A 12,326-nucleotide genomic window follows, 5' to 3' on the forward strand; every position below is an offset into this window, starting at 1 on the left:
TAAGACTGTTTCAACTGAAACCGCTTTTCGACTATTTCGTTGCCCTAATGCCCTAGTGAATGAGAGACAACACACACCAGACATGAAACAGGGCTGCTGGGGTCCCTCTTGATTTATGGTGGCACCACACGGCAAAGCGAGGACACAGAAAATGAATAGACGGGACCTTTCTGTGTCCTCAGTTTGCCATGCACTGCTACTATGGTTCAGTTACAACTTGCCCGATTCGCCATCCGTGAGCCCTCTTTGTTTCTTTTCTACTTCTTGTTTGCGCTCTTAATGGCAGATCACCTGTTTCTCGAGTCGTGTTTCGGGGGCGTCTCTCCCGTGCTAGGCCACTGCTGTTCTTCTTTCTGCTTTTTGCGTTCTGTTTTAATTGCATGTTCATTTCATAACTACAAATTCCCTAGACAGCTTGTACACGCACACAGGACCCATCATACGCCGGCGACGACAATATAAGGCCGGAGAGCTTCTGACCTCGATTCCTTAAACTTTGGCAGCATAAACTGAACCAAATGAACCCTAATTATGCACACAATATGTAAAATTTCTGCGGTTACCGTGGACAACCGGCAATCACAGTGATTCTACAAATTTTCTCCGATGCCAATCCAATTTTGAACGGGTATTCTGTACGGAGCCCGAAGAGTCTGTACGTTTACAAAAAATATGGTTCAGTGACTCAATTTTTCTCCTTTCAGAAGCTGGCTGAATCAAGCGGTAGCGAGTCGAGTTACTTTCCTATCAACGTTCAACGGCGTAATACTCTATGTAAACACATGCAGATAATGAGGACACAGTGCATATGTCGGCGTAGTGTTTTGTTAAGGACTTTATTATTATCCTGCGCGTTTCCCTACTCGCGCATGTTTAATGTACCTTTGTCAAATTGGCAATGATACGAACGGGAGCTGAACACTGTACACAAATAAAAAGAACAGGGAGAAACAGAGAGCTATAGGGGCGAGGATTTGAACGATAACAAAAATCCCTTTAACGTAGAACACCTACAGGTTCAGAGAAGTGGTCAAGGGGACCAGAGTTAGATAGAGAAGGTAAAACAGGTAGGTTATATATAGTCACACCTGATTGGCTCTATTACAAGAGGGCAAGATAAAAGGAAGAAAGAGAGAAAAGGAGAGAGAGAGTCATGGCGCGCACATGCACCCGCAGATGAATGTTCACTCACGTATATGTAGTCGCGAAGCGCTCGTATAGCCTATTTGCTTTTAAAAAAATATAATACATTCTATAATTTTACGTGCCAAAATCACGTCCCGATTATGAGGCACGCAGTAATAGGGGACTCCGGATTACTTTTGGCCACATTGGGTTCTTTAACGTGCACCCAATGCACGGTACACGGACGTCTTTGTATTTCGCTCCCATCGGAACGCGACCGCCGCGGGCGGGATTTGTTCCCGCGATCGCGTGCTTACCAGCGCAACGCCGGTTGCCTTGAGGAGGCGCATTAGCGTTTTGGTGGACTTGTGCATACTAGTGCTCTTTGACCAAAGTCCCAGGGTCTTACCTTCCGAGAACAAACTGTACTCTAAGTGGCTAAAAGGTGACCAGCGTCGCCTAATGCCAAGCAGATGTTGTGTGTGATATACAGCAATTTCGTCGCGTCCTCGTGCATCGTGGCATACCAAACACTCTGGTAAAATTCTTGTGATCATACTGGCACAAACTTGCGAATATGACCCTGTTAATTATTGGTTAGATACTTCTTTGGATGCGATAATACCATAGCGTGTTCCTGTAGCGGGGTAAATGAATAGTGCGCCGAAGAAGTTTTTACCGCCGTATAGACACCAATTTATTAATATTAGCCAGTTCATTACTGGTTAGAGGTTTCTTTGAATGTGGTAAACACATTGCGTCCTGCTATCGCGTGGCATAGAAAACACTTTGTTAGAAAGTTTTTGCTGCCGTATTGACGCAACTTTATGAATACGACCCAATTAATTACTGGTTAGAGACTGCTTTGAATGGACACTTCCTCAGCGCGAAGATCAATTGCTTGCTGTTGCCTTCGACACAAAAATTCTGAGGTTTCTTTTCCTTTGCTGTTAATTATTACATGCCTATTAATATATGTGGCAAGCTGCATCTCACAAAAGGATAAGTCGGGCGAAATGATACGAAAAAAAAGAAAGCAAGAGCAAATAAAGGGAGCACCGAATTTTGCTGTGCTATGGGCGGTACAAAGCCGCTGAACACATCGATCGTCGCAGCGGCTGCTGCAGCGATAGCTGTCCTCGCATGGCCTGTCGTCACGCCTACTTTCGATTTTCGAATTCTTGCGGTGGGTCTTTTCGCTTCTGAACTTCCATTGTGCGCTATACCGTGGAATTGAAGAAGCGCATCCAGGCTTTGTGCCAGCGTTCCCGGTATTCTTCGAGATCGTTGCTTTCTTCTCGTTTTACGCCCTCTGTTACGCCACCTGCTGAGGGCGGCGCACGCCACGCCGTGTGTATCTGCGTTTGTGCCAAATTTGAGCGCGCGTTGCCGACGCCGTCTATTTGCTCTTCGCTAGATAGACAGCGTGGGTAGAATGGCAGAGGGAGAAAAAAAAGAGGAATTGGTTTTCTTTTTATCAAGGAGTACCTTTTCTATTGCGTTCAAAAACACATCCGGCGATGGTCCATTTGGCTCGAAGGCGGTTTTGAAGCGGCCCGCAGAGCAGGAGAGGCGCAGCGGAGGTGGTGGGAGTCCTGGTGCTTTTTCTTTCTTTTTTTAAACTCGTTGGCGGCTCTCTTTGTTGTATTAAGAGATGCTTGATTTCGCTTTTATTGTGCGCGGAGAACGAAGTCTTGAGCGAGGAAGTTTCTTTCCGAAGGACATGGCGTGTTGTGTCCCTTACTTTACAGCTTTTCTGACACGCGACACACAGGTCATTGCTCATAATAAAGTCATCTGTGTTTGAGTGCTTTACGACAAGTGGCAATAAGTACCAGAAAAAAATAATCGAGTTTGTCGGTACTTCATCCTGAAATGTAAACTGAATATTCTTTTGTGTACTCTGTTTCGTGTACTAGTGGGTTTTTGCGTCTGCAGACGGGTGATGTAAATGCTTCATGCCGGAGAGAGGTTGAACGGTTCACTCGTAAGATAACGACTTACGAAAGCGGTGTATGCATGCTCTTTGGGCCTGTTCTAGTGAGGAGTCAACCCAATCCTTCGCTTCCATTTTTTAAAACATACAGTGACAAAAATTAAAGTCATGCCTGCCTAAACGGAAGCATCGCAATTCAGAGTTCTCTGGACAAGTTGTTCGGTGCTCTAGTGCCGCGGCCCTGTCTTATTATGCTCATTATGTGCAGACGTCACTGGAGGATTGCTTCCGGGACAGGCGACTGGCGCGAGCCTGCCGGTCGCCGTGCCAACTGGCGACGGCTTCACACCGGCTCCAAATCCCAGGAGCGTGCGGGCGGCTCCGCAGACCTCGTCCTCCGGGGCCAAGTCTTCACCGACGGGCAAGGTGCACGACGAGCCGTTCGGTTGCACGCGCCACGAGATGTACGTGGACTTTGAGAAGATTGGTTGGTCCAGCTGGATCATCTCGCCGAAGGGCTACAACGCGTACCACTGCAAGGGTCAGTGCTATTTCCCGTTGGGCCAGAACCAGTGGCCCACCAACCACGCGACCGTGCAGAGCATCGTCAACGAGCTCAGCTTGACGGCCGGAGTGGGTGCACCTTGCTGCGTGCCCAACAAGCTGTACTCCATCAGCCTGCTATACTTCGACGAGAATGAGAACGTGGTGCTCAAGCAGTACGACGACATGGTGGCCGCCAGCTGCGGGTGCCACTGAAACCTCCCCACAGCGCAGCGCAATGAGCGGGCGGCCAAGTGCGCATGCTCTTTGATTGACGACACCCCGTGTCATTGCCGGATGGCTTCCGTGGACGCGGAAATCGAATCTAGCTGGACGCTAAGGAGTGGAGGTTAAGACGAACGCATTTTAAGTGAGTGATGGTGCAAAGACGCTTGAACTTAGCTGCATGTTTCCTGCTCGGGTCCTTGCGCGGGACGAGTGGCATGGACATCTAGCCTTGTTGCGGTATTTATGACGATGGGACTTGTCGGAATCTCTACTTGGACTCTGTGCGTGACGCAAGCACTACGATGTCTGGTGCCGTAAAAGATGTGAAATTAGCTGTATGATATGAGTACGAGAGGCTATCTGGATGTCTAACGTCTTGGCTGTCTCTTTGGAAACTTATCGTGTAGACAGCTGTCTTACTCTGTAACCCGTCAGCACTCGTTTGTTATGCTTGTGGTATTCGGCCTGCAGTCTATATAAAAACTGTCTTGATGTTGAAAACGTTGACAGAATTGGCACTCGCAAACGTATCATGTACCTTGAAGGTTACCAGCTGTAGACGACTGGTAATGATTTAAGCTGGCCTAGCACGCCACTTGATGTCAATGCGATGTGTGATCTGCCCAAAGACGGCTATCCTTCGCGTTGAGGAGCTTCGGTCTCTCTACCTGCAAGGATGAAGGGCTGTAGTGTTAGCTTAGCTTGCACATGTAAGAGCTTGAGCATTTTTTGTCATGCACAGCTCTTGCGAGCAATCAATTACTGACGTCGAGCCTGTGTATAGAACGGAAACTGCTACATCTTGGGGGTATTACTTAGAAGCCGTGGAACTCTGAAAGATGCCACGCTACACAGCGTGTGGCGAGTAGCAAAAATGGGAAGATCTGTTATGCTTCTTCTTTGGGATTTTTTTCTCTTACCGGCACGCTGTAACACATTATGTAACATCTGACAGGTTGATTCAATACTTCTTATTGCAACTGAAGAGACTAGAACACACTGAAAATTTCGCTAGGCATCATATGAAGTGAGAGAAGGAATAAGTTGAAAAGTCTTGAGCAGAGCGAGGATGACTGTGAAAATTATTTGTCTAGGGTGACAAGAACACAATAACAACCGGATCGCGTCCATGCGGGATGTCATATATATCAGCGTGCATTCTTCTCGCGAGGTCGACAAGTTGTAGAAAATCAGAACTAAGTACTCTCCTGAGCGAGACTAAGCCGAGTGGGCTACGCGAATGGAAGCGCAAGTACTAAAGATATTGATTTCAATAATGTGGGCCTGTACATAAGAACCAATTTTAATGCGTAAGCCTTCTTTGGCGAGAACCCCAGCAAAATCTGTCTGTAACACGAAAAGTGTCACAACCTTTATCTGAAAAATTATTGCTTAATTGGTGAAGAGATTTAATTGTTATAGTAGTGTAAATCGAGATAATTGTTATCTTTAGAATCGTAATGAAGGAATGGAAAAGGGGAAAAAAAGTTGTAGCTGTTCTCGTCATGCCTCCTTGAAGCGTTGCTCACCTTGAAAGCTTACTTTTCCGCATCACTGATGTACATGCAAGGAAGCTTGCTTTGTCATTGTGGTGTATAAAAAATGATAGAATAACTGGTTGGTAGGTGGGATAATTGTTTAATAGTAGTTAATGGGTAGCCCTAAAGAAGAATTTGTGACGTCACCGTCGCCTCACTAAGGTCGTAAAAAAGAGAAGCTGTGGTGTGGCAAAAGAAAAAAATAAACCGGTTGTGACGTCGTTTCGGCTCAGTTGATTGAGTATATCTGCAAAATAAATGCATCATTGGTCAAGTTAACACATGTAATCGTTATAATAGTGTAATAGCAGATGATCGGTAGTGATGGGTAGGCATGCATAATCAAGCTAAATGAGTAAGCATAAGCGAAGTAGTGGCAAAGCCAAAGGATGGTTATGCTTTAGTAGACAATTCGCAAAATTTCTGTAGCATATTTTACATCTTTGTAGCGTTGTTTCAGTATCTCTTTGGTTAGTACTTTAATTTTATTTTCATTTCTTTTTGGAAGTAACTTTATCTGAAGTCTGCTAACTTGGCATCTTTATCTTTTTTTTTTTTCATTGGTATGATGTGAGTGCCGGTAAGAAGATGGGCATGTTCGGTCTTTGTCTTGTGATTTTATGTAAGCATTTGGCTGGCAACAATATTCATATGCGCACTCAATGGTTGCTTAGATCGGACTCTCACGCAAGAACCAGAAATGACACGTTCGAGCAAACTATATACAAGCACCGTGCTTTTCGTGGATTTGTTTTTCTATGTTTGTCCACAAGCGGAGATCCATACTCTGTTGTAAAAGACGCATGTTATTCTGACATTTCCTTTTTTAAAATCTAGTATGATTTCTTCTCGGACACAATCAAATATGTGATCTGCCACCCTTGTTTTTGTGCCATAAAGCTGTTGGAACGTACGTTTTGTATACTTGTATAGATGTGCTACTGTTGTTTGTTTGTTTTTTGCTTATATGATAGAAAATACCTACGAGTGAATGCCAGTATGCGACCATCACTTGCCCTCATGTACCTGCGTCTGAAGAGGTGCTTTGTGATGAGTCAGCGAAAATATGTGCTATGTGCAGTGAAGCCTCCATGCAACCCGGAAACGTTTTTTTGTTGCACGCTCTCTGGACTCGATGTTGTCGATATCGGTGTTAGAAATTCATATGGATTAATAAGTACTTTTGTGAAGATGCCTTTTAGAATAGACACCACCACTCGCGCTTACTTTTCAACCGTTCTGATTATGTAAAAAAAAAAAAAAAATAGGAAAGTTGCGAATGTGGTAGCTGCGGAGTGAAGCGCATCGTACGTTTACTTTATGTAATTATTTAGCATGATAACGATGGCAACGCTTTCCCCGACCTCCCATATGGCTACTAGAACTATCTTGAGGCCCCTGACGATGAAATTTCCTCGTATGTTCACCAGCGAAAGAACCAAAACGAAAGATGCTTTCGAGATATTTCCTTTGCCAAAGATATCTTTACCACAGAAGTTGCGCCGCAAGCAGGACAGGATGACTTCAGTAGTCCTCCACCGAACTTTGAAGGCTATGACAATAGGAAAAATTTAGCATGACCTTTCAGCTATACATGGGGACTGGAAAGCCTGTGCTACCATCTGTTAAACGTTGCTTCATGACCGTTCCCTTCCCATGACCTCCGACATTGGGAAGCGCGCATCTCAGAAGCTATACCCCACTCGTAGGTTCTCAAGCTGTTGACGCGTACGGAAATCTCAGAGGTCATATCTCTGCAATTGGTGCAAGAGCTCACCTTTATACCGAGCGGCGCAGCATGACAATGATTGTAGCCTCTGCGGTAGAAGTGATACGCGTGTTTTTGTGCAAGGCTGTTATCAAAGTTTGTTTTAATGGGAAACCTCGGTGTAATACAGACGTCTTCCCTATGTGCGTAGAGAGAGAGAGAGAGAGAGAGAGATCCTATGACGCACGATATTGCGTAATATTGAACTCTGCTGTGCGAAGGACTTGGCATGACGTAAATTCAAATACGGAAAGAAATATTTGCATGATAACCAGAGTTTGGTTCCATATTCGGTCACTCATATGATAAAGTACACGGTCTTCAGCTATGTATGTACTGCAAGAATCTCAGTTTTGCACTGTGTAGATTCAGCAGTGGCCTCTAAAAGCTTTGTTTCATTCCGGTGAAAGCACTGCTTTATTTCTTTGTGTGGAGCGACGGTGCGTTTAACGCCCATGTTGATGCTTGAGGACAATGTTGTGTGTATGCCCGGCAATGTTAAATTTGTTCTTCGTTACGCGGCTACATATACAATGTATAGCATATAGCGAGTTCCGTGATTACCCTATTTACTCAACGATGTACTCTCCAACTAAAGCCGCATAGTTGCTCACGTCCACTGAAATTTTCTGCATAGCCGATACCGACGTTTGCTTAATTCACTGCGTGGAATCGATGCTACGAGAACTCAAGTGAATGGTACAGTTTCATACGCACCATTCCAAAATTAGGTTGAAGTAAACCAAAGCAAAGGTTCTTCTCTGCACGAAGTTTTAAAAGATGGCACACTCTTCTCAGATGGGCCTTGCTGGTTTCTTTCTTTCTTTTTTTTCTGCTGCTCCGGCACCTATCTCTCCCGAGGCATCCCGCCCATCATGTTTTTGGTAAAGCAAGGCAAATACATGCATTCGTTGATGGGGTAAGAATTGTGTAAAACCGGTTTTAGTGTGCGTTTCTTATTACCGAATAAGTGCTGTAAGATAGACTTGTGTACGTATGCGTTCTTGAAGATAATTGTTTATAGGAATGAGTGACCTTTCCTTGCTCCTTTTTCTGCGCCTTGCCATTCTTATTGACTCATCTGTATACATTAAGCATGTCACACGTGTTGTCCATATGTACTGAACTTTCCTGTTTGATCAGAAGTGTAGTCAAAGTGCGCTGTCAAGAAGCTGAAGCACACATTCAGTGCGATCGGGTGCTTTCGCGGTTGTGGGGCGGTTCAGAGTAAAATTTAAAAAAAAATACACCTAACTAGTTTTGTCACAACGTGCCGTGGTTTCTTTAGCATTCGTAGTCAGACTAAAATTACTGCTGTTCTTTTCTCTAAAGATAAAAACGCCTAAAATCATTCTCTTCCTACCTCCTTCGTATCTATGAAATGTTTAAAGTTTGTAAGTGTTAGCTACACTCAAAGAGCTTGAGTTCTATTCATTAGATAACATTATCACTATGCCTGATGTTCTTTTTTTTTCAATGTAACACGTGTTGGCTACACGTCATAGTAGATGAAGTGCAGCCCTTCAAGACTTTAAGTTACCTGTTTCACGTTCTTTTCCAACTAAATGAAGCGTAGTTAGCTGCAGTTATATATCCCGTTTATCAATATGGATACAGGACACGCGATAAGTGACTCAAACCCCTGCGTTTTGCAGTACAGCTATGCATGGAAACCACGAAACCGTAATTAATGGCTATACGCAGTATGTACGAAGTTAGCGTTTCTTAATCCCCCCCCCGCCCCTCAAACAAATGCCCTAGTGCGGCTACCCCCACCCCCTCCCTGATTTTGAAGGTAGTTTCGCATTCGTGATCTTGCACGTTGACGTAGTGTACATACTTATCCATTTCAGCGGTTATACACAGCCAGCTATTTCTTCACCTCACCAGCACACCGTCTTATCGGCTACGGCCGAAAATTGTGTACATTCTTTTCTAGCCTCCACAAAGTGTAGTACTCTTTGTGGAGCACTTCCGCATCTCCACCAGCAGCGAGTTCTTCCTTCCGATTTCCTACTTGTGTGCAAGAGCTGGCTGAATAGTTTTGACTGTATGCATGCGCGTTCCCAGAACCAACTATGAAATCCCAAATAAACACTGTCAAACACTTGGCGTGTCTTGGTCTATCATTTCTCGCGCCTCGCGGCTCAGCAGACTATAAAGGATACGCGACGAGTTATTTGAGGAACAGAGTTTGGGGTGGCGTCAGAAACGCACCTATTATGTCTGCCGAGAGGTTTAACTACGCTTTATTTAAACCCCCCGTCCCCTACTTTGCATGTCAGATTGATTTCAAAGCACAGGCTTGCGTTCGGAGACACGAGATGAAAACGCATGAAGCCCTACTCACCTTAGCCGTCAGCCACAGCGAATTGAATATCGCCATGATTCTGAATGTGACAAAATACTCTGTGTTACCGGTAAAAAGAGTTCATGGCTTCTAACGGCGAGGTGTCATATGTGGTGAAAATGATAGGAAGCACTGTCCGTGGTCAAACGTCATCCGAAGGGTTGATTTTGTGCAGCAGATATCGGTCATCCTGAGTGACAACTCTGCGAAGTCAGTGATGGCTCTTCTCAAACTGCTTCAAGTGGCAGAACCAATAGTCAGTCTTTCTGCGTGCCAGGCTATCGGTTACCTTACCTACCAAGACACCCGTCTGATGTCATGGCTTTGCATTCTCCCATAGGACCTGGGCTACCCAAGAGCGGCTAGCTTCGAACACGTGACCGCACCTTAGAAAATTAAATTACCGTCAATACTTCAGAAGGAGTACATGCTGGGATAATTGGTATGATTTCATTGTGGTGTGATGGCGCCACAGAAAGTAAACGAAGGCGGATAAATACACACAGGGCACAAGCACTGCTTGTGTCATGCGTGTATTTATCTGTTTTTATTCACTTTCAGTGGCGCCATTACACTAGGATGTACCATCAAAGTTGACATCTCAGTGAATGCGGCCGTACTTAAAGAAGCCGCATTCACTCGGTCATCCAGGGTGTCGGTGTTTTTGCTGAACAGGGTTTCGAGAACAGCAACGAGCACACGCAAAAAAAAAAAAAAAAATATGGATGCAAAATATATCTAGTTTCCGCTCATACATTGGTGTTTTCCCTAAAGGGCTCATAACCTTCTCGCGCATTCTTCCCTTCTCTTGCTAACGACTGCTAGACTGCTTAGCTTGTCAGCGTGACACTTGCGCCCAATGGACGGCGACCCTTGTTACTCCTGCCCTACCGCGCATCCTTCACTTTTCCGCACAGCAGACATAACGCTTGGCACACGCAAAAGGACGGCACAGGACAAGACCAAAAGACGGGGGGCACGATTTCGGACCAGCAAAAGGTAGGGTTGCCCACTCTGCTATGCGGGAAGTCGGCAGGGTGAGAAGGTAGATGAAATCTGCAATATTATTGTTTTTGCCGTGATCATCTTAGTATTTATTATCTGGGCTACTTGATGCCTGCAGCATTAATAACAATATACGATCCTTTCAGAGTGTGGTCATTGGAAGATGCATTTCAGGCGGAACACATTCAGTTTAAGATATATGCCATAACATGTCTGGATATATTCTTGTTGTCAGCCGAAATACTGCAGAAAATTATTTTTTTTTCTCTACTGCACTGTTGCTGACGATGGGATGAACACAATATGCATGTTGAAGAAGTGTAGCACTCTTGTAAGCCGCACATTGTTCGAAATGTGGGCTGCATGTCCGAACCGCGAGGATAGGTACGGATCTGGATTTCACCAGAGTTCAAACTGCGACACTCGACTGCTGCATGAGTGCCGAGCGGGACTCCGGGCTCTTTGACCGTCTTTAAAACCGCCTTCTAAAACCACATGTGACAAAAATGTGTTATTGCACTATCACGTAGATCTTTGCAACCGTACCAACAACGTGCCTTACTTTGGTATCGTTGTGTAGAGGAAAGAAGCCATTACCCGATCATGAATGTGTCCCGGGAACGGGTGGCGCCGTGATCGCGCCACGCATGACGCAATCGGAGCTAAACTTGCTCCCGTATATTCGTGAACACACCTTCACTCAATGCTTCTCCTCGACTCGGCCAAGTCGAGGCGACGGGCCTTCCTTCCCTCAAGGCACCGTTGCGTTCCATGAACACTACTCCACGCTTCCTCTGCCGAGGAACGCTTTGAAATTGTAACCTCGACACGAGTTAAGTGCACCAACTGTGAAAATCGTGTGATATCGAGGCCATTCTTAAATGTGCTTAGCAAAAGCCCAATTATTTATTACGGATATGTGTTTCCGTTAATTTTTCTTCCTTATCAAACCACAACATGGCGAAGAGCCCAATTTTAGCTCGGCAACGCTGCCACTGTGAGCGTTCGACAGGTCTGGTAACAAACGCAGCGCAACAGCTGAGAGCATGGTGCACGTCTGAGACACAACCATGGAGGAAGGAAAACGTTAGGAGGGAGCAGCGCGCAACGCGACTGAAGCCAAGCCTGGTGTCCCTACACGTGGTCGCATGTCGAAGTGCGCATTTGGTTTTAGTGGTTCTGCTCTGCAGGCAGAGTCACGACAGGCCATGCAGCCGAACAAGCGCGCACCGAAATAAAACTACTGGCATAGCTATGCAGAGAACCAAACGTCTCCGCAAATCTCGATTCTTGCTCCGTGATCTCGACGCAGGAGGTCACCGGTTGGGCCACCACTGAACAAATGCATGGGCTTCACGGAGCGTTCGCTTGCCAAGGTTGGCTGCGTGACGTAATGGTCGCTCCTAACTTTTTCCTTCCTCCATGAAAACAACTAAATTTGAGCCCTCATTTGTCTGCTGCGCCCTGCGTCCACCTTCTTAATTTGTGGATCAAGTTGCGGTTGTTAATCGTGATTATTATGGGTGATATTGTCCGTGCGTACATTGTGAGCGAGCCGGATTGACTTCGAAATTAAAAAATTATGGGGCTTTACGTGCCAAAACCACTTTCTGATTATGAGGCACGCCGTAGTGGGGGACTCCGGAAATTTCGACCACCTGGGGTTCTTTAACGTGCACCTAAATCTAAGTACACGGGTGTTTTCGCATTTCGCCCCCATCGAAATGCGGCCGCCGTGGCCGGGATTCGATCCCGCGACCTCGTGCTCAGCAGCGTAACACCATAGCCACTGAGCAACCACGGCGGGTGATTGACTTCGAAGGAGACTACGGA

At 45.7% G+C, this 12,326-nt stretch overlaps 1 protein-coding gene across 1 annotated transcript in view; it reads left to right on the forward strand.

The window, feature by feature from the left end:
- The window catches only part of LOC126548190 (bone morphogenetic protein 4-like), a 337,221-nt gene extending 327,976 nt beyond the window's left edge, over positions 1 to 9,245 (forward strand). Inside the window, exon 6 of the mRNA XM_050196325.2 lies at positions 3,330 to 9,245. Within this exon, the coding sequence (XP_050052282.1) occupies positions 3,330 to 3,820 (491 nt within the window). The 3' untranslated portion in view covers positions 3,821 to 9,245. The remainder of the gene's footprint in view (positions 1 to 3,329) is intronic.
- The last annotated feature ends 3,081 nt before the right edge of the window (positions 9,246 to 12,326 follow it).

The sequence above is a fragment of the Dermacentor andersoni genome, chromosome 1, assembly GCF_023375885.2.
Source record: "Dermacentor andersoni chromosome 1, qqDerAnde1_hic_scaffold, whole genome shotgun sequence".
In the NCBI taxonomy this organism is placed as follows: domain Eukaryota; kingdom Metazoa; phylum Arthropoda; class Arachnida; order Ixodida; family Ixodidae; genus Dermacentor; species Dermacentor andersoni.